We start from the raw sequence: 20,493 nt of genomic DNA on the forward strand, positions 1-20,493 counted from the left end.
ATGGTGGACTTAATGAGTGGGTGGGCCTTGTCCGCGTAGTTGGGGACCCACTGGGCATAATACGAGAAAAGCCCCAGGCATTGTTTCAAGGCCTTGGGGCAGTGGGGAAGGGGGAGCTGGAGAAGGGACGCATGCGGTTGGGGTCGGGCCCTAGGACACCGTTTTCCACGTCATAGCCGAGGATGGCTAGCCGGGTTGTGCGGAAAACACATTTCTCCTTATTGTAGGTTAAATTAAGGAGTCGGGCAATACGGAGGAATTTATCGGGGTTCGCGTCATGGTCCTGCAGGTCATGGCCGCAGATGGTGACATTATCCAAGTACGGGAACGAGGCCCGCAGCGCGTACTGGTCCACCATTCGGTCCATTGTGCGTTGGAAGAACGAAACCCCGTTGGTGGCGCCGAAGGCGACCCTGAGGAAATGAAAGAGGTGGCCATCTGCTTCGAAGGCAGTGTACTGGCCCTCTTCCGGCCGGATAGGGAGCTGGTGGTACGCGGACTTCAAGTTTACCGTAGAGAAGACTCGATACTGCGCAATCTGATTTACCATATCAGATATGCGTGGGAGGGGGTACGCATCGAGCTGCGTGTACCGGATCGTCTGACTGTAGTCAACTACCATCCGGTTCTTTTCCCCGGTCCGGACGACTACCACTTGCGCTCTCCAGGGGCTGTTGCTGGCCTCGATGATCCCTTCCTCCAGGAACTGCTGAACCTCTGACCTGATGAAGGCCCTGTCCTGAGCACTGTATCATCTGCTTTGGGTGGCGACGGGCTTACAGCCTGGGGTGAAGTTCGCGAAGAGCGAGGGAGGGGCGACCTTCACGGTTGCGAGGCTACAGATCGTGAGAGGGGGCAGGGGTCCCCCGAATTTTAGTGTTAGGCTTCTGAGGTTGCACTGGAAATCTAACCCGAGCAGGAGGGGAGCGCAGAGATGAGGGAGGATGTAGAGCTTAAAGTTAGTGGACTCTACGCCTTGTATTGACAGGTTTGCGACGCAATACCCCCGGATCTGTATTGAATGCGAACCGGACGCGAGGGATATAGTCTGTGAGATGGGGAGGACCTGGAGGGCGCAGCGCCTTACCATATCCAGGTGGACAAAACTATCTGTGCTCCCGGAGTCGAAGAAGCAGGACGCCTCCTGCCCGTTGAGTTTGACAGCCATCATCGAATTTCGCAGATGGTAAGGCCGGGACTGGTCGAGCTGGACCGAGCTCAGGTAATGCGAAGGACTATTTGTGGCAGCAGCGTGATCACAAAATGGCGGCGTCGACGATGTCGGCCAAGATGGCGGCGCCCACTGGTCGCACGTGGCGGGCCACGTCGGCGACGACGACCAAGATGGCTTCCTCCACGGGTCGCACACGGCGGATGACGCGTTGGAAGAGGGCGGTCCCGGCAGGCACGATACCACGTTTTGTGGTCTGTCAACCTCCGGCCGACCGGCTTTTTAATTTGGGGCTTTAGAGCGGCTCAGACATACCTTCGCAAAATGACCTTTCTTGCCGCACTCATTACACAAAGCGCTGCGTGCTGGGCAGCGCTGCTGGGGATGCTGGCCCTGCCCGCAGAAATAACAGCAAGGTCCTCCGGAGCTGGCCGGCAGCCTGCGGCGCAGGAGTGAGATACGCCTGGGTCGGGCGATGGCTTCACCTCTGACGTCCCCGAGGATGCCGCGTGGTCGGACGGGAAGGCCTCGAGGCTCTGGAAAGCCACTTGTAATGAGGTAGCCAGCTTCACTGTCGCCTCGAGAGCCCCTTCCTCGAGGAGGCGCTGACGGACATAGCTGGACTGGATTCCAGCCACATAAGTGTCCCGAATCACTAGCTCCGAATGCTCCAATGCAGAGACCGCCCGGCAGTTACAACTGCGGGCAAGTACCCTCAACTCACGAAGATACTCCGCGAGTGACTCACCCTGGCGCTGACGCCGCATGGTGAGGAGGTGTTGGGCGAGGACCTCGTTGACCAGCCTCACAAACTGTTCCTTGAGTACATCTACAGCCTCCGTATACGAGCCCGCTTCTCGGATTAACTGGAAGATCCAATGGCTCACCCGGGCGTTGAGGAGACGTTGCTTGAGTGCTGGGGAAACCGCAGCAGTCGAGGATTCGAGGTAGGCCTCGAAGCAGCTGAGCCAATGCTCAAAGATAGCCGGCGCTTCAGCGGCTTGCGGTCCAGTTCGAGATGTTCAGGTTTGAGGGCAGCATCCATTATCAAAATGTTAGCTAATTAAATTGATAGACATCAATTCAGACGAGACGCTGAGAAGCAGTGAACCGATGCTTTAATGAGCTAAATATGTGCCGACCTGTAGCTCCTCCCGCAATGCAGGGCTGACCCAGGTCAACAGGCTTTATACTTCCACAGCTGGGCGGAGCCAACAGCAGCACCAATAATAACATTCCGACAGTACAACAGCAACAACCAATAACAGAACAGCAATAACAATAAGTATATACAACAGTGGAGATAACAATACTAATAGAACAGTAGAACGTATATACAACAGCCTTACATCGCCATATGTGGCTCAACACACCTATGCTAACTTAATGCCAACTCATGCCAACCCATTCCCCCACCACTCTTTACCCTTATCTCTCCATGTAAGCTCACCAAGCATTCTTGGACAGTTCCTTTCCAGGTTTCACATTTCCAGGATAGCTTTTACTGATTAGACAGCTCCATAACATTTCTTTGTCAGCTGGACATATCCTGGAATGGTGGACGGTTCCTGGACATCTGATCACCTTTTTTACAGCTTGACAGTTCCAATTAGTTACTGCATAAAAGGTGTATCATCATGTTCACTTTTTAAAAATAAATTTAGAGTACCCAATTCATTTTTTCCAATTAAGGGGCAATTTAGCGTGGCCAATCCACCTACCCTACACATCTTTGGGTTGTGGGGGTGAAACTCACGCAACACGGGGAGAATGTGCAAACTCCACATGGACAGTGACCCAGAGCCGGGATCGAACCTGGGACCGTGAGGCAGCAATGCTATCCATTGCGCCACCATGCTGCCCCATCATGTTCACTTTTAACAATTCCAAATGGTGCCATGCCTCTCCCAAAGCTGTTTCAGAACCCTTCCTAAAGCTGTACCCTACAGCTCCAAAAAGGTATCCTGGCTACCCATAAGAATCCACCAAGTTCAGACCACCTCTCACCTGTTCTAATCTGCACTCCGGATTCCACACTCCTGTACTCCCAAAATCCCACTTAAATGTAGGTGGGATTTGCCTACATTGAGCTAAATGGCCAGATGGTTCCATGAAGCCCGACATCAGTTTTGCCCCCATGAAGAGAGGAAATGCTGGGTCCAGGGGTGGGACTTAAAGATTTTGGCCATTTCCAGGATTTTTACCACGATAGAAAGGTTGTCCATCATAGTAAAGATCTGGGCCTAAGTCAATCTCTGGTGGATGTCGAAGGGCCACTATTCAAAGAAGAGCAAGGAGGTTTGCCCAATATTCTGGCTGGTGTTCACCAACCAGCATCACTTAAGTCGCTTTTCTGGTTATTATCATGGAACTTTGCTGTGTGAAAATTGGCTGTCAGGTTTGTTACAGCATAAATATATTTCATTGTGTCTAAAATGCTTTGGGATGTCCTGAGGTTGTGAAAATTGTTATATAGATCCAAGGATTTAGAAAGATAAAAAATGTTAATTTTATAAAATAGCATTTGCAAATGATGTGTGCGTGATAAAATTGGTTACACTGCAATCACTTTCCATCTGTGTTTGTTTTGTTACTATTGTGTACCTAAAGGAACACAGTTTAAGCTCTGGAATACGATGAATTTATAAATATCGTACATTGAAAACTCACTTGCTTTTCAGTACAATATACATAGAACACCAGATGGCAGTGTGCTACTAATGAATTTCATTGTCGAGATTCTCAATATTCACCATGGTGTTTCTCTTCAGTGACAACAGTTTCAGTAATATAATTGTATTTATATATAAACATCCAATAATAATGACATCCAATACTTGGAATTCATCTAGGAAAGTGCTGAAGAAAATACAGGAAAGTAGCAAAATAATCAGAGAAAATGTAGTGATTAGACCAGAAAGACCAAAATGTTCGTGTTTCATTCTAATGAGGAAATGATCATTGCAGTGATGGTTGAAAGTATATCAGTTGTGTAATATTTTTGTAATAATTGTTGTAATACTGGCATGCATAGCTTTTTGACTGGGTTACAGAAATGGTACTGGTACTCCCAAATAATACAAAGGCCGGGATATTCTGCCAGCGTTTGCTACGGGTCAAATGGCAATACGGGCAGAACATCTCTCGAGACCCTCCGCTGACACGAGAAACTCGGCGGTGAGAACTCATTTGCTGATTTTCTTCGTCCCTTGCTGGTGATGTAACAAGGTTCCTTCCCAGAAGGAGCGGTAACCTTGATTCGATAAATTAGCATCGAATTAAAGGGCCTCCCCACAGTATGCTGCCCTCACATTAAGAATTCCTTCTTTGCCAGCATGACGTGACATTGGTGAGGTTTAAGCTGCTATTTAAAAATGGGAACTAGGCAAAGGGAACCTGTTGGGGCACACAGATAGGCATAACCTCGGGAGGGATGTTCATAATAATAAGCGCTTATTGTCACAAGTAGGCTTCAATGAAGTTACTGTGAAAAGCATCTTGTCGCCACATTCCGGCGCCTGTTCGGGGAGGCCGGTATGGGAATTGAACCTGCGCTGCTGGCCTTATTCTGCATGACAAGCCAGCTGTTTAGCCCACTGTGCTAAACCAACCTCTAAGAGGGACCTACCCAGTTAATACCCTGACACTGCCCCCGGTACTGCCTCCAACTTGGTGGAACAGTGACAGAGGACTGGTGCAGTCCAGGGTTCAGTGCCACTGGGCAGTGCCAAGGAGCAATGCTAGGTTGCCAGTGGACAAGGGAGTCCCTGTGGCAGCTCCACTGTGGGAGGATTGCTTTTATCCATGGAGAGCGGTGTCCCATTATCTATAGGGGATAGGGTCCCCTTTTCTGTGGGTAGGGATGTCCCATTATCTGTGGGGGGAGGGGCCCTGTTATCCGTGGTGAGTGGAATATCCTTAACTGTGCGCAGTGGTGTCTCATTATCTGTGGGAGCAAGGGTCCTGTTATCCATGGGGAGCGGAGTCCCTTATCCATGGGGAGTGGGATACCCTTATTAGTGGGGGGCGGGGTCCCCTTATCTTTGAGGGGGGGGAGGAGGTTTTTATTTGCAGATCGGGGCACTCTTTGAAAAAGAACTCCAATCTCTGTGGATCTGCGTAACTGGCTCCTTCAGACCACAGCACCTTTCACTCTAATTGCTGGAATATCTGACAAGAAATGCCGACTGTTCAGCCAGAGAGCTTTCTGCTGGTTTTCTGGCTAGTGCCAGCACTTAGGGGAAATATCGGTAAATCTCACCCAATGGGTGCAATTGTGTATGCCTGCCTATTCACCCGCCACCAATGATGCTGCAAGTCTGACCAATAGTCAGAAGGGTTTATTAATCTTTAATTCCTCACTTCAAGCTTTTTCCAACGTCTACGACAAAAGCAAGGGTGGTGCTGAAACCTCAGTTTTCACAATGTCTGGGATTGCGGGATTGTTGACATTCCCAGGTCAAAACAAGTGATTTTGTGAATCAATCTGTGTCAGCTAGCTGGTCCTTAAGACCTGGAATTTCCACTCAAAATCCATCTGCCTCTCCAGTTCTCCTTTAAGGCACTCCTTAAAACCTACCCCTTTGACTAAACTTGACATCATTTGTCCTGATATCTTTATGTGCCTCTGTGTCACACTTTGTTTGATAACGTTCCTGCGAAGCACCTTAGGGCATTTTATGAAGTTATCTGAACTATATATATATATATATATACATACAAGTTGTTGTTGTATTATGCAGCTCTGGATTTGGGTTTTTTGATTTATGTGCTCATGACTGCGAGCAGGAATAATATTGAGAACTCAGGTGCCGAGGGTAGGGTGTCCTCTTCGTAGTCCAGACAGAAAACTGTGAATCAGGTGTACAGTTCACCATGGGCAACTGCTTGATTTAGTCCCTATCTTGTGCAACCTTCTCATAGGATATAAACATACTTCTATAATTCACAACTTCACCATGGACCATGGGTAAGTCTTTAGCTGAATTTTTCCTGCTCTGGTGTGACTGGTTCTGAGGAGGAAGACCCTAGGAAATAACAAAAGCTCTGTTGGGTCAACTTCCTAATGCCCTCCTGTTGCCAGGATGGTTTCCTGGGTCAGACTGGCAAGAAGATTAGATTCCTGCTCAACGAAGGCAGAGAGCCAATTGATGGTATTAACTTCCCAATTTGGAGCAATTGGCACTGGCCAGCATTTTGCCGGCAGCATGGTAGCCCTCTTATCATGTGCTGAGGCACCAACTTCATGGAGGTAATTTCCTTTAGTGCAGTAGTCCAGGGAACCAATAGATAAAGAGCCTCCATTTCTCAAAGAGGGGAGTGCCAACAATAAAGTCCAGATTCTCAAGGTACCTGAGGCTTTGGGATATATCCCCTTCACCTCAGAAACCTCAGGCGAGTGCTGTTCAGCACTGATCCCACCAAACAGGGACCAGATGGATAGACACTTGTGGGGGTCTCTCAGGGGATTGGAAGCTCCCAACTGCATGCCTTTTGTGCAGTGTAGTGCCTGGGCACTGCTGGTGCCACCTGGGCACCCAAGCAGTGCCAGCCTGGCACCTTGACAGTATCACCTGTGTGCCAGCCTGACACTGTCAAGTTGCCCAAGTGGCACTGCTTTCTGGCATGGGCATTTTCAGGGTGCCAGGTTGGCACTGCCATGGTGCCAAGCTGGATTTTTTTGTGTGCACGTGATCAGGTCAGGGTGCCCTGCATGGGTGTTGGGGGGTGCAGGGGACCTTCCAATAGTGCGTTCCGGCTTGGGAGGGGTAGGTTGGGGACCGCTTTGGGGGCCTTGGAGATCAGGACGGCATTTTTAAATGCCATCCTGATCTCTCACTGCATCGGGGAGTTCTGGCGAGTGGAGCTCTTGATTTACAGAACGGGGCTATGTGCAGCCTCGGCCGCGCTTCCCCCGTTTAGGCCCCTTTTACAACCCGAGTCGTGTTGAATAACCATGTGTTTCTCAGCATTGCGAGCGGTGGGATGTGCGAGGCTAACGCGCCCACTATGGGACTTTGTTCCCTTTTGGGAGAATCTCGCCCAAGGTCCTCGGAGGGCACAATAGAAAGACTGGGTGAGATTGTTTCAAGATTCAGTTACCTTGAACAACTTGTTAGTGACAATGGGCCACAATTGATTTTGCAAGAATTCCCAAATTAGCTGAAGGAGAACGGAATCCAACAAACCTGCTCCGTTCCTTATCATCCTGCCACAAATGGGATAGCTGAAAGGTTTGTTCAGACAATAAAGCACTCATTGAAGGTAACATGTGAGCAAGGATCATTGTCAAAATGCCTTAGTCAATTCCTGATGGCATACAGGAATGCAACACATTCCAAAGTTCCCTGGCATTACGCATGGTAAAACGGCAGTTCTGCACAGCATCTGATTTGCTGAAGCCGCCTAAAACAAAATAAATTGTTGAGAGGAAACAGCAAAGTTAGGTTTTGCGATGTGTTAAATGCTGTGTTTTTCAGAAAGGTCAGGAGGTTTTGGCAAGGTACTATGCCACCAGTGAGAAGTGGATGCCTACCATCATTTGAGCACAGACAGGAACGACCTCCTACACAATTCAAACTCAGGGCAATGTGTGGAGAAGACACACTGATCAATTTTTAGCCGCTGGAGCAAGGTTTCCAGAGACAGAGTCAATCGAGAGTCCACAACAAAGTGTGTCAAGTGAAGACGTGTACATACCTTAGAACCTGACAATGCTTGTGGAACTGTGGAAAACAGTACTCCAGTTGAGGACATTTCAACACATATGTTGCCTCCCGTTGAGGCAACAATGGACGTTGTCAAAACTCAATCAAAAACACCCGAAGTTACAGTCAATCCAAAAAAGCAGATGCCTGAGGTTCGCCAACAAGCACTCAGGAATCGATGGCCTTCAAAATGTCTAATTTATTGACTGCTGTGTTTGTTAATTATTCATATTGTGAATTTTAGTTGGTAACGTCGTACTTGTTTCATTGATGGAACGTCTGATGTAAAGGGGGAGGAAAATGTTGTGTATTAATGTTTGTTCCTAGTTGCAACAAGATCACTTTAAGAGTTCGATCACATGACGTATTGATGGTACCATCAGCAGTTTGGTTGGGCTAACAATCAATCTATTCTAGCAGCCTGTGAGAAAACACCTTTCCAATAAAGCTCTTGTTTGTTTGTATCTTAGTGGTCTGTAAGTCTATCCTTTAAAAATACCACATGTGCCTCCAAAGATACTAGCATTTTGAGCTGCCCACTCAATCTCTTAACTTGCTCAACAATTCCTAGTGAGGTTGCCGAGGCTGCGGATTTGCCAGAATTTTGATTGGGCTAGCAGAACTGGCAGTCCACTTGCTGTCCTTAATTAGTCAACGAGCTCAGATATGGCCAAGGAGGGGGCCAGCACCTGGATTATCCCTGCCGGTCTTGCACATGGCAAATGTGGGCTTGAAACCCCCATTGGCCCTGACACAAATGTATTGAAGACCACAGGGAAGTTCATCCCTCAGCTTCCAAGGGCAGAAAAAAGTCACATTGATAAAGGATATCCAAAAGGACAAACATGTCAATCAGAAACAGTGTAAGAAAGCTAAATATCAGGCATGTTCTTGTGTGGTGAGCAGATAATTGAAATGCCAAAGGAATAAATAAAATGTCACTGCATCTCGAATCGCTGAACTTTTTTTCTTTTTTTTGTATTTGTACTTCCATTTGGATCTATAAAATTCAAATTATTCCGAGCATACAGAAGAAAGGTTCTTAGTAATTTGCTACATGAAGAGGAACATGTTATTACTTTGTACAGCTCTCCATCCTTTGGCACCTTACTAGTCAGGAACTAAATGTCATTTAAACCCTTTAATTGACGAGACAAGGGTTCAAGCCTACAATTGCTGTCTGCAATGCCAGCAGTTTTAACTGACTGGCAAAATCATTTTGAGTGAAAGGCTGGAAAGCAGGCTGCAGTTGATGAGAATCCCTTCCATCACACCAGTAAATTGCTCTGTCAGTGCTCATGCCAGAATCCAATATTGTGATTCCGGATACTGTGACAGCAAGGTTCCAAGAAGTGTATATTTAATGGAGTGCGGGTCTTGCTTCAGTGCTTCAGAGAGGTCATTTGCCACTTAGAAATTCTTCCCTGGCAAAATTGCTTCTTTATTGCTTGGTGTAGAAAAGGAACCGTGGCCCATTTTGATGAAGGTCACCATGTTTGAAATTTACAGATTTTCATTTCAACCCTCTTTGCAAGAAAATGGTTGGTGACTTGTAAATACACAAAGCACCATTTGCTGTTGCCTTCACACACGTTTGAAATGGAATATAAAAATATATTCTCATTATTTGACTTTACCTTGAACTCCCTCTAATTTTGAATTGTTTTTACTTCCCTTTTGTGGTCATTTTAATTGAGGAAATATTTAGCAGTTAACACAATGGATTGGAATTTCGGATTTTCTCTTTTAGCCGTGTGTTTTTATTTTTCTGACGCTCTTCACCTCATTCAGAGTTATCCTGTTTCCTATGAATTACTGAAATACCACACTGACAAGTTACTAATAGGTTCCAGATTTAAAAAGCTATATTGAAAGTTTAAATTTAAAAATCTGCTCCATTTTGACAGTGTATATGTAATTAGTGTAAACAGCAGACTTCTTATTCTGAGTGGTTTAAATATGACCTTTCTTGTGAATTTTGAGTATTTTTAGAACCTGAGTAACTTTCTGAGATCACAAAGGCTTTGTTTTTACTGTATATTTTTAGCAACTGGGAGCTGTGTTTGCCATCTTGTCTCATACAGTTAATAATAATAGTTTGTCAAGTACAAGGACATTGGATTTTTGTGGCAAGATGTTACAGTTTTACTATTTTGCGAGTTTAAATGTCAAAAAAGGAGATGGGGGCATTTTTATTCAAATTGAAATGTTTTGGAAATTACTTTCACTTTTGGGCACGGGCTAATAGGAAAAAGCCAGATTGCATCTTCGATTTAAAACTTTAAAGTAAATAATGTCAACCTACAGCAGCTCATAAAATCACTTAAAACCCCATTCTTTTTTAAAGAGCCAGGATAATATACAAGCATAAGAAAACATTTGGACAGTCAGGTCAATGTTTTTAAAAGTTTTATTTTCTTAAAGGATGCTGTTGAAGTTTAGATCTCCACAATGCGACGGAAGGATCCGACAGCAGCCACAATGGCGCCCCAGTCACTGTATCTCCTGTATTCACCGGGCTTCAGGAAGTACTGTCGGCCTCTGTAGTTGGGATGTTCATAGAAGGTCCAGTAACCGTCCATCACATGGCAGGAGTGGATGTCGTGATGGTGGAAACGATCGTAGATAGATGGACAGTCATCCATGAATTCCATCATCTGTCCTCCAAAGTTAGGCCTCTCGTGAATCTTTATTTTGTATGAAGCCCCACTAACCTATGGGGGGAAACATTTTATTTCTTATTCAGTATAGTTCCAATACAATTTCACACACAGTTACTGGAATTCATTATTCTTCAATCAAACATATCGGCCTGGATTCTCCATTCAACATCACTCCGATCGAAAATTCTGATCGGGTGGAGAATGGGGCGAGGAGAGAGAAATGGGTTTGACACCCGGCTGTGTGAAGTTGAATGGAATTCATAGGCTTCTACAGGATTTGAAGCCCTTTCAAGTGTACCTGGCTTTTGTAGAAGTTTCTGAAATTTGTAACAGCTGCTGATTCAAACACTTTTGTCTGGGGAAGGGATGTTAGGGAAGGGCATGTGACAAAGTATGTGAACCCGCCTGGTCTGCTCTTCACCTTTCATGCAGGGGTCACTGATGAAGGTCTCTGATGGCGTTCTCTGATGGGAGGTCTGATGGGCACTACGTTGGGGGTTCTTATGGGGGGAGGATGTCTGATGGGGGTGTCTGATGTGTGTCTCTGACGGGTATCTCTGAGGGGCGTCTCTGATGTGTGTCTCTGAGGGGGTCTCTGATGTGTGTCTCTGAGGAGGTCTCTGATGGGGATCTCTGATAGAGGTCTCTGATGTAGGTCTCTGATGGGGGTCTCTGATAGGGGTTTTTATGGGGGGGGGAGGATCTCTGATGGGGGTTTCTGATATGGGTCTCCCTGGGGATCTCTGAGGGGTTCTCTGATGGGGATCTCTGATGGGGGTCTCTGATGTGGGTCTCTGATGGGGATCACAGATAGGGGTTCTTATGGGGGGGGAGGATCTCTGATGGGGTTTCTGATGGGTGTCTCTGATGGGGATCTCTGAGGGGGTCTCTGATGTAGGTCTCTGATGGGGGTCTCTGATGTGTGTCTCTGATGGGGATCTCTGAGGGGGTTTCTGATGTGCGTCTCTGATGGGGGTCTCTGATGTGTGTCTCTGATGGGGATCTCTGGTAGGGGTTCTTGTGGGGGGGGAGGATCTCTGATGGGGGTTTCTGATGTGGGTCTCTGATGGGGATCTCTGAGGGGGTCTCTGATGTGTGTCTCTGAGGAGGTCTCTGATGGGGATCTCTGATGGGGGTTCTTATGGGGGGGAGGGTCTCTGATGGGGGTTTCTGATGTGGGTCTCCGATGGGGGTCTCTGATGGGGGTCTCTGAGGAGGTCTCTGATGGGGATCTCTGATGTGTGTCTCTGAGGGGGTCTCTGATGGGGTCTCTGATGTGGGTCTCTGAGGGGGTCTCTGATGGGGTCTCTGATGTGGGTCTCTGAGGGGGTCTCTGAGGGGGTCTCTGATGGGATCTCTGATGGGGATCTCTGAGGTGGGTCTCTGATGGGGTCTCTGATGGGGTCTCTGATGTGGGTCTCTGAGGGGGGTCTCTGAGGGGGGCCTCTGATGGGGTTTCTGATGGGGATCTCTGATGGGGGTTCTTATGGGGGATCTCTGAGGGGGTCTCTGATGTGGGTCTCTGAGGGGGGTCTCTGATGGGTTCAATAATGGAGATCTCTGTTGGGGGTTTTATGGGGGGGATGTCTGATGGGGGTTCTGATGTGGGTCTCTGAGGGGGTCTCTGATGGGGATCTCTGAGGGGGGTCTCTGATTGGGTCTCTGATGGGGTCTCTGAGGGGGTCTCTGATGGGGATCTCTGAGGGGGGTCTCTGATTGGGTCTCTGATGGGGTCTCTGATGGGGTCTCTGATGGGGATCTCTGATGGAGTCTCTAATGGGGGTCTCTGATGGGGGTCTCTGATGTGGGACTCTGAGGGGGGCCTCTGATGTGGGTCTCTGAGGGGGGCCTCTGAGGGGGTCTCTGATGGGGATCTCTGTGGGGGGTTCTTATGGGGGGATCTCTGAGGGGGTCTCTGATGTGTGTCTCTGAGGGGTCTCTGATGTGGGTCTCTGAGGGGGTCTCTGATGAGGTCTCTGATGGGGGATCTCTGTTGGGGTTTCTTATTGTGGGGGCGCTCTGATGTGGGTCTCTAATGTGGGTCTCTGAGGGGGTCTCTGATGGGGTCTCTATTGGGGTTTCTTATGGGGGTTCTCTGATGGGGTCTCTGATGTGGGTCTCTGATTGGGATCTCTGATGTGCGTCTCTGATGTGGATCTCTGAGGGGGTCTCTGAGAAGGGGTCTCTGATGGGGGTCTCTGATTGGGATCTCTGATGTGGGTCTCTGATGGGGGTCTCTGAGGGGGGTCTCTGATGGGGGTCTCTGAGGGGGGTCTCTGATGGGGGTCTCTGAGGGGGGTCTCTGATGTGGGTCTCTGAGGGGGTCTCTGATGTGGGTCTCTGAGAGGGGGTCTCTGATGGGGGTCTCTGAGGGGGTCTCTGATGTGGGTCTCTGAGGGGGTCTCTGATGTGGGTCTCTGAGGGGGGTCTCTGATGTGGGTCTCTGAGAGGGGGTCTCTGATGGGGGTCTCTGAGAGGGGGTCTCTGATGGGGGTCTCTGAGGGGGTCTCTGATGGGGTTCTCTGGTGGGTTTTTCTAATGTGGGTCTCTGATGGGATCTCTGATGGGGTCTCTGAGGGGGTCTCTGAGGGGGTCTCTGAGAGGGTCTCTGATGGGGTCTCTGATGGGCGTCTCTGATGGGGGTCTAATAATGGTCTGATAGGGGGTCCTCTGAGGGGTTCTGAAAGAGGGTTGTTGGGGTGGTCATAAGGGTATTACGTCACCCTCATGCATGTTGCTGCGGAAGGGTGACCCGTTATTCCAGTGATGGGTGGGTAGGATGGCCCTACTTGTCAGTGGGGGGCAGGCAGGATTTGCATTGTGGGGGGCAGGGTGTTTGCCGCCGAATCTTGGTATCCAGCCGCCCGCCCAAAATGGTGCCCCGACAAAGAAATGTTAATGGGGAGAGACTTGCATACCCGCCCCATTCCTAGAGCCAGCAGAGACCAGTAGGTTCCAGAACAGAGAAGCTCGGTCATCCTTTCAACATAAATGACACACAGACAACCACCAAAAGTAACTCTCATCAATGAAAAGTGGGTATTACCAGGTGGCCCCTCCTCCAGAGGTCCCCACCATCACAGACCCCAGCCTTCAGCCAATTCAGTTCACTCCATGTGATATCAAGAAATGGCTGAAGGCACTGAATACTACAAATGCTATGGGCCCTGACAATATCAGGCAACAGTATTGAAGAGTTGTGCTCTAGACCTTGCCGGACCTCTAGTTCTAGCAGTTCCAGTATAGCTACAACACCGGCATCTACCCGGTGATGTGGAAAATTGTTCAGGCATGTCCCATGCACAAAAAGCAGGATAAATCCAACCCGACCAATTACCGTCCCGTTAGCCTACTCAATCACCAGTAAAGTGATGGAAGGGGGTCATCAGCAGTGCTATCAAGTGGCACATACTTCGCAATAACCTGCTCACTGACGCTCAGTTTTGGTTCTGCCATGGTCACCAGCCTTGGTTCAAACATGGACAAAAGAGCTGAACACCAGAGGTGAGGTGAGAGTGACTGCCCTTGATATCAAGGCAGCATTTAATCAAGTACGGCATCAAGGAGCCCTAGCTAAACTGGAGTCAGTGGGAATCAAGGGGGAAACTCTCCACTGGTTGGAGTTATATCTGGCACAAAGGAAGATGGTTGTGGCTGTTGAAGATCAGTCATCTCAGTCTCCAGACATCACAGCAGAAGTTCCTCAGGGTAGTGTCCTAGGCCCAACCAACTTCAGCTGCTTCATCAATAACCTTCCTTCCAATATAAGGTCAGATGCAGGGATGTTCGTTGATGTTTGCACAATGATCAGCATCGTTTGCGACTCCTCAGCTAATGAAACAGTCCATGTGCAAATACAGCAAGTCCTGAACAATATCCAGGCTTGGACTGAAACGTGGCAAGTTACATTCACACCACAGATGTGCCAGGCAATGACCATCTCCAATAAGAGTGAATCAAACCATCATCACTTGACATTCAATGGCATTACCACCACTGAATCTCCCACTATCAACATCCTGGAGGTTACCATTGACCAGAAACTGAACTGGACTAGCCATATAAATACTGTGGCTGCAAGAGCAGGTCAGAGGCTAGGAATCCTGTGGTGAGTAACACACCACCTGAGTTCCCAAAGCTACCATCTACAAGGCACAAGTCAGGAGTGTGATCAACTTGCCTGGATGAGTGCAGCTCCAACAACACTCAAGAAGCTAAACACTATCCAAAACAAAGCAACTCGCTTGATTCCTCCCCCTTCCACAAGCATTCAAACCCTCCACCACTGATGCACAGTAGCAGCCGTGTGTACCATCTACAAGATGCACTGTAGTAACTCACCAATGCTCTTTAGGCAGCACATTCCAAACCCACAACCACTACCATCTAGAAGGACAAGGGCAGCAGATACATGGGAACACCACTACTTGGAAGTTCCCGTCCAACTCACTCACCATCCTGACTTGGAAAGATATTGCTGTTCCTTCACTGTCGCTGGGTCAAGATCCTGGAACTGCCTCCCTAATAATGCAGTGGGTGTACCTACACCACATGGACTGCAGCAGTTCAAGAAGACAACTCACCACCACCTTCTCAAGGACAGTTAGGGATGGGCAACAAATGCTGGCCTAACCAGCGAAGCCACATCCTGCAAAAATAAATTAAAATAAAAAGAAACTGAACTTGACTAACTATATAAGGAAGTGGAGCTGGAGCTGGATGAACTGCAGATCATCCGGGAAGCAGAGGGGGTGATTGAGAGGAGTTACAGGGAGGTAGCCACACCCAATGTGCAGGACAAGAGTGCAGACTTGGGTTACAATCAGGGAAGGAAAAGGAACGGACAGACAGTGCAGGGATCCCCCGTGGCCGTTCCCCATCAAAACAAGTGTACCGTTTTGGATGCTGTTGGGGGGGATGACCTACCAGTGGAAGGCCCTAGCAACCAGGACTCTGGCACTGAGCCTGGCTCTGTGGCTCAGAAATGAAGGAGGGAGAATAGAAAAGCAATAGTGAAAGGAGACGCAATGGTTCGGGGAACGGATAGGAGATTCTGTGGTCGCGAATAAGACTCCCGGAAGGTATGTTGCCTCCCAGGTGCCAGGGTCAGGGATGTCTTGGATCGAGTATACAGGATTCTTAAGGGAGAGGGGGAGCAACCAGAAGTCGTGGTGCACATAGGCACCAACGACATAGTTTAAAAAAAGGGATGAGGATCTAAAAAATGATTTTAGGGAGAGAGGAATATACCCTTTTTAAAGTTACTTTTGAGTCTGTTTTCGCCACCTTTTCAGGCAATGCATTCCAGATTGTGACAATTCCTGCATTAAAAAATTCTCGTTAATCTTCCTTTTGGTTCCTTTGCCAATTAACTTAAATCTATGTCCTCTACTTGCTGGCCCATCCACATGCATTGAACCCAGTTTTTCCTTTTCTAATCCATCAAAACCCCTGATAATTTTGAACATTGAAATTAAATCTTCCCTTAACCTTCTCTGTGTTAAGGAGAACAATCACAATCACAATTTAGCTGGTCTGGTGAGAAACTGAAATCAATTATCCCTGGTACCATCCGGAAAATCTGCTCTGCACCTTCTTCACAACCTTGATATCTTTCCTAAAACATTGAGCCTGGAAATGCACACAACACCACAGATGAAGCTTATTATAATTTATAATAAGATATTTATATATACGTCCTTTGCTGATTCCTCTGATAAATCTTCATTGGGCTTTCATCATTTGAAGCTTTTGTAGGGAGTTTAAAGTGACATTTTACAAAATTAGACTATATTTCTCCCTGTTCCTCTTTTGATTAATATCTGCAAAGAAATCATGTTCAGTATGAAAAGTGTTCCTTGTGCTGTGCTCTTTATAGTCTTCTTAGTGATGAGAAGGTGACAAATCTGTATATTTCTTGCACATTACATGGGTTAAATATTAGTTTTTATCCATATGGAAAGCATATGAGCAATAGTTAAACGTTATACTTCACCCATACAGGTGGAATCTAATTAAAAATGATAATCATATAGCATCACTTACATAGCTATACGTGCGACATGACTTGATATTGTCATTGAATCCCATCCAGCGCTGGTAGTCAGGATATTCCCCTTTGCTCAGAACATACTGGTATCCCATGTAATTGGGTCTCTCATACATCACCCACCAGTCACTCTCAACACGGATGGAGTTACAGCGGCTGAAGTAAGGGGACAGGTCAGCACACTCACTGCTGCACTCATAGTGCCGACCCTGGAAGTTCCTGTCCTCGTAAAAGACAATCTGCAGTATTAGAAATAAGTTAGCTAGGCTGGAGCATTACTAATTTTAACAGAACAAATAGCTCAGAAAGGAATTATTTTTACCTTAACCATTTTGATGACACTACCATAACTTTTGTTCTGTGCCAGGAGTTGGAGATCATGGCTTTTTATAGATCCATGATTTGTTATTTCATTGAAGAATTCCAAGTCAGCAGATTCTTCCACGAAATGTCTTGGACTCTTTGTTGGCACTCACTTGACTTATCGATGCATAAAGTACAGGCCAAGTATGAAGTCTTTGTTCAATAGATTTACCATGGCAAGTCACGAACACACTGTATTTTCTATTTGAAAATAAAATATTGAAGATCCTTAAGTACTGGGGGTAATTAAAAGTGGTCTATTTAACGAGACAAAATGCATCATTAGAAACAGAACTCTTTTATCAAAGCAGAATATTTGGAATTTATAAATATGCAAGGAATGTATAGGCAGTATTTTTGTTATTATTACACAATGAATCAAGTTGCAGCAACAAATGGAGTGTTTTATGGAATTAGTTTTATAGTACAGAAACAGGCCATTTTCCCCAATGGGCCTATGCTGGAGAGTAAGTTCCACACAAACCTCCTTCTCGATCAACACAAGCTTCTATAGTTTTCTTCCTCATGTACATATCTAGTTTCACCTTTAAAGCATCTATGGTTGGCAGGGTGACACAGTGGTTAGCACTGTTGTCTCACAGTGCCAGGGACCTGGGTTCAATTCCAGCCTTGGGTGGCTGTGTGGAGTTTGCACATTCTTCCCATGTCTGCATGGGTTTCCTCTGGGTGCTCCATTTTCCTCCCACATGTGAAGGTTAGGTAGATTGGCCATGATAAAATTGCCAAGGAAGGTGCGTTAATGATGGGGTCAAACAGGTCAAGAGTATTAACCTACAAATCCTGCCAACACGTCAATGACTGACTTTAAGAGCGGGAGAGACTCCTGGTCAGCCATGCTTGATGCGGAGTGGCATCCCTCAATGTATAAGCCTCTAGTGACAGACTAAGAACTGATTTCAGCCATTACCAGCTGTGAAACCTTAGTGCACCAAAGATCTGGGAAGAGGATTGGAATGGAATCTTATATTTCAGGATCTGAAGTTGGATTCTCGGCCGTCGGGATGCTCTGTTTTACCGGCAGCCTAGGGGTTTTCCGACGGCGTGGGGCTGGCCCACAACAGGAAACCCCATTGACCAGCCGGCGAAAGGAGCATTCCGACGGCGTGCTGAACCAGAAATCTGGCGTGGCGGGACGGAGAATCCAGCCCCTGACCTTTCGAATGGAAACCGTTTCTCAACATCCAATTAGTTCAATATTTTCATAATTTTAAAGATCTCTGTCAGGTCACATTTCAGTCTAACCTTTTCTAAAGAAAGCCCCAGCCTATTCAATCTTTCTGGATGGTTGTACCCTCCCCATTCTGGTATCACCCATGTTAATCTTTTTGTATTGGCTTCAGTGCTATGGGAAGTATAACTAGAAGATCTCTGATCGTAGAACTCATATTCCTTTTCCCGTATGTCAGCAATTTGTCTCCTGTGATTTCAATCAGCGCTGCAAAGGTATATTAACTAAAATTATAGGAAGAGAATGGCAACCCAGAAATTAAACCTGATTTATGTCAAAATTAGATTGTTTCAAAATTTGATTTTCTCTTGTAACTCCAGAAGCTAGTCTCTGTATCAAACATCTTTATAAGGGGCAGAGCTTGCTCTGTTGGATCTGGGATTACAGAGGGAGTCAATTCTAGCTGAACATACAATGTCAACCTGCAAATCCATCCAAATGCACCAACGGGTGGCCGTAAGAGTGGGAGAGACTCCTGGTCAGCTATGTTTGATGTGGAGTGGCGCTCCTCAAGCTATAAGCCTCTGGTGACAGTCTAGAAACCTGTTCCAGGAATTACGAACTATGGAAGCTAACTAAAGTCTACCTTAGTGCACTACAAGGTGGAGAAAGAGAATTGAATTGGACATTGGAATGCAGTGGGTTGAAATCATCATGTGAATTAATTTAGCAGGTTCATCTTGTGCCCTTTGATATTTTGAGGGACTGCAATTAGCTCCAATAGGCTTAGAAGACTTCTCATTCTAGGTGATTTCAACCTCCATCTTAATTCATCACATTCTCTCTCCGCTGAGTTCTTTCTCCAGATAAACACCTAATCCATACTCACTGCCGCCCCCATGAACTTGCCATCTCACATGACCTCGCTACTTCCAAACTGTTGAGGGGAAACCATTAATAATATCAGCTATGTAGCCAACTAGTAAGGGAAATTGGTGGTCAATAATTTAATAGAAATAGCGTTGATAGTTCAGGGTCAGTCTCATGTGACCATAATTCTTTGATCTTTACCATTGTCATGGAGAGGGATAGGAAAGACAGTATGGGAAGGTATTTAATTGGTGGAGGGGAAATTATACTGCGATTAGACAGGAGCTGAGGAGCATAAATTGGGAACAGTTGTTCTCAGGGAAATGCACAACATTAATGTGGGGGTTGTTTAAGAGTACTTGCTGCGGGTGCTGGATAGTTTTGTCCCACTGAGACGAGGAAGGAATGGTAAGGTGAAGGAGCCTTCCATCAGAGTGAGAGTAGGGCCGAACAGGGACAGTGGGAGGGAACTTGTGCCTGGAGTCTGAGGAGGAAGGGGAGGCCCTAAATGAATATTTTGCTTCAGTATTCACCAGAGAGAGGGACCTTTGAGAGAGACAGCGCGGGAGCTGAGTGAGCCGGGGCATTGAAAACAGCACGGGAGCTGAGTGAGCCGGGATATTGAAAACAGCGCGGGAGATTTAAAAAGCGCAGGATCTGCTAGTCAGAGCGGAGATTTTAAAAGATCGCGGCCTAGTTTCGGGAGCCGTTCGGAGGAGGAGGAGCAGTCTCTGTCAGGGAGAGAACCTGAGAACATCTCAGACACTCAGAAGGTAAGAAGGTAAGTGAGTGATTTTTACTCATTTTTACTTTTATACCTTTTTCAAATTGTGTGTGTCGGGGGGAAACTGAAGTGACATCACAGGAAAGCTGTGACCTGAGTGGCTGGTTGGGAATCTACACTAAATTAAAAAATTAAGCATTGGTAACTAATTAAACATAATTACTTAATTATAATTTAGAGGGGTATCTAAGCCAGAGATCGGAGAGTACTATATTTAGCTTTCGCATTTATATTAGAAATCTAGTGCTAGGAAACAGATAGTTAACAGTAACTTTGAAAGAATTTTAAAAATATATAATTTTTAAAAAATAACTATTAATTTTAATTAATTGACGCAATGTCAGTTAGAGGGGTGCAGTGCTCTGACTGTGGTTGTGGCAGGTCCGGGAGGCTTCCAGCGTCCCGGGTGGCTTCATCTGCAGAAAGTGCACCCAACTGGAGCTCCTCACAGACCGCATGGTTCGGTTGGAGCAGCAATTGGATGCACTTAGGAGCATGCAGGTGGCGGACAGCGTCATAGATCGCAGTTATATAAATGTGGTCACACCCAAGGCACAGGCAGAGAAATGGGTGACCACCAGAAAGGGCAGGTAGTCAGTGCAGGAATCCCCTGTGGTTGTCCCCCTCTCGAACAGGTATACCCCTTTAGATACTGTCGGGGGGGGGGGGGGGGGATAGCCTTTCAGGGGAAAACAGC

The 20,493-nt window shown here is 46.9% G+C and overlaps 1 protein-coding gene across 1 annotated transcript; it reads right to left on the reverse strand.

Annotated features, from left to right (window-relative positions):
- Window positions 1-10,316: 10,316 nt before the first annotated feature.
- LOC140393319 (gamma-crystallin S-1-like) lies at window positions 10,317-16,935 on the reverse strand. Its single transcript, XM_072479649.1, has 3 exons — window positions 16,913-16,935; window positions 16,587-16,829; window positions 10,317-10,592 (listed from the first exon to the last, which is right to left on the reverse strand). The coding sequence occupies exons 1-3, from the start codon at window positions 16,919-16,921 to the stop codon at window positions 10,317-10,319; spliced, it is 528 nt and encodes a 175-aa protein (XP_072335750.1). The 5' UTR covers window positions 16,922-16,935.
- Between the last annotated feature and the right edge of the window lie 3,558 nt (window positions 16,936-20,493).

Source organism: Scyliorhinus torazame, chromosome 2 (genome assembly GCF_047496885.1).
Source record: "Scyliorhinus torazame isolate Kashiwa2021f chromosome 2, sScyTor2.1, whole genome shotgun sequence".
Classification (NCBI taxonomy): Eukaryota; Metazoa; Chordata; class Chondrichthyes; order Carcharhiniformes; family Scyliorhinidae; genus Scyliorhinus; species Scyliorhinus torazame.

Excerpts from the sequence above, each read along its gene's own strand:
- LOC140393319 (XM_072479649.1), bottom strand. Across the intron at positions 10,593-16,586 it reads CATGTCGCACGTATAGCTAT|GTTAGTGGGGCTTCATACAA; the intron begins GTAAGTGATGCT and ends TTCCCCCCATAG.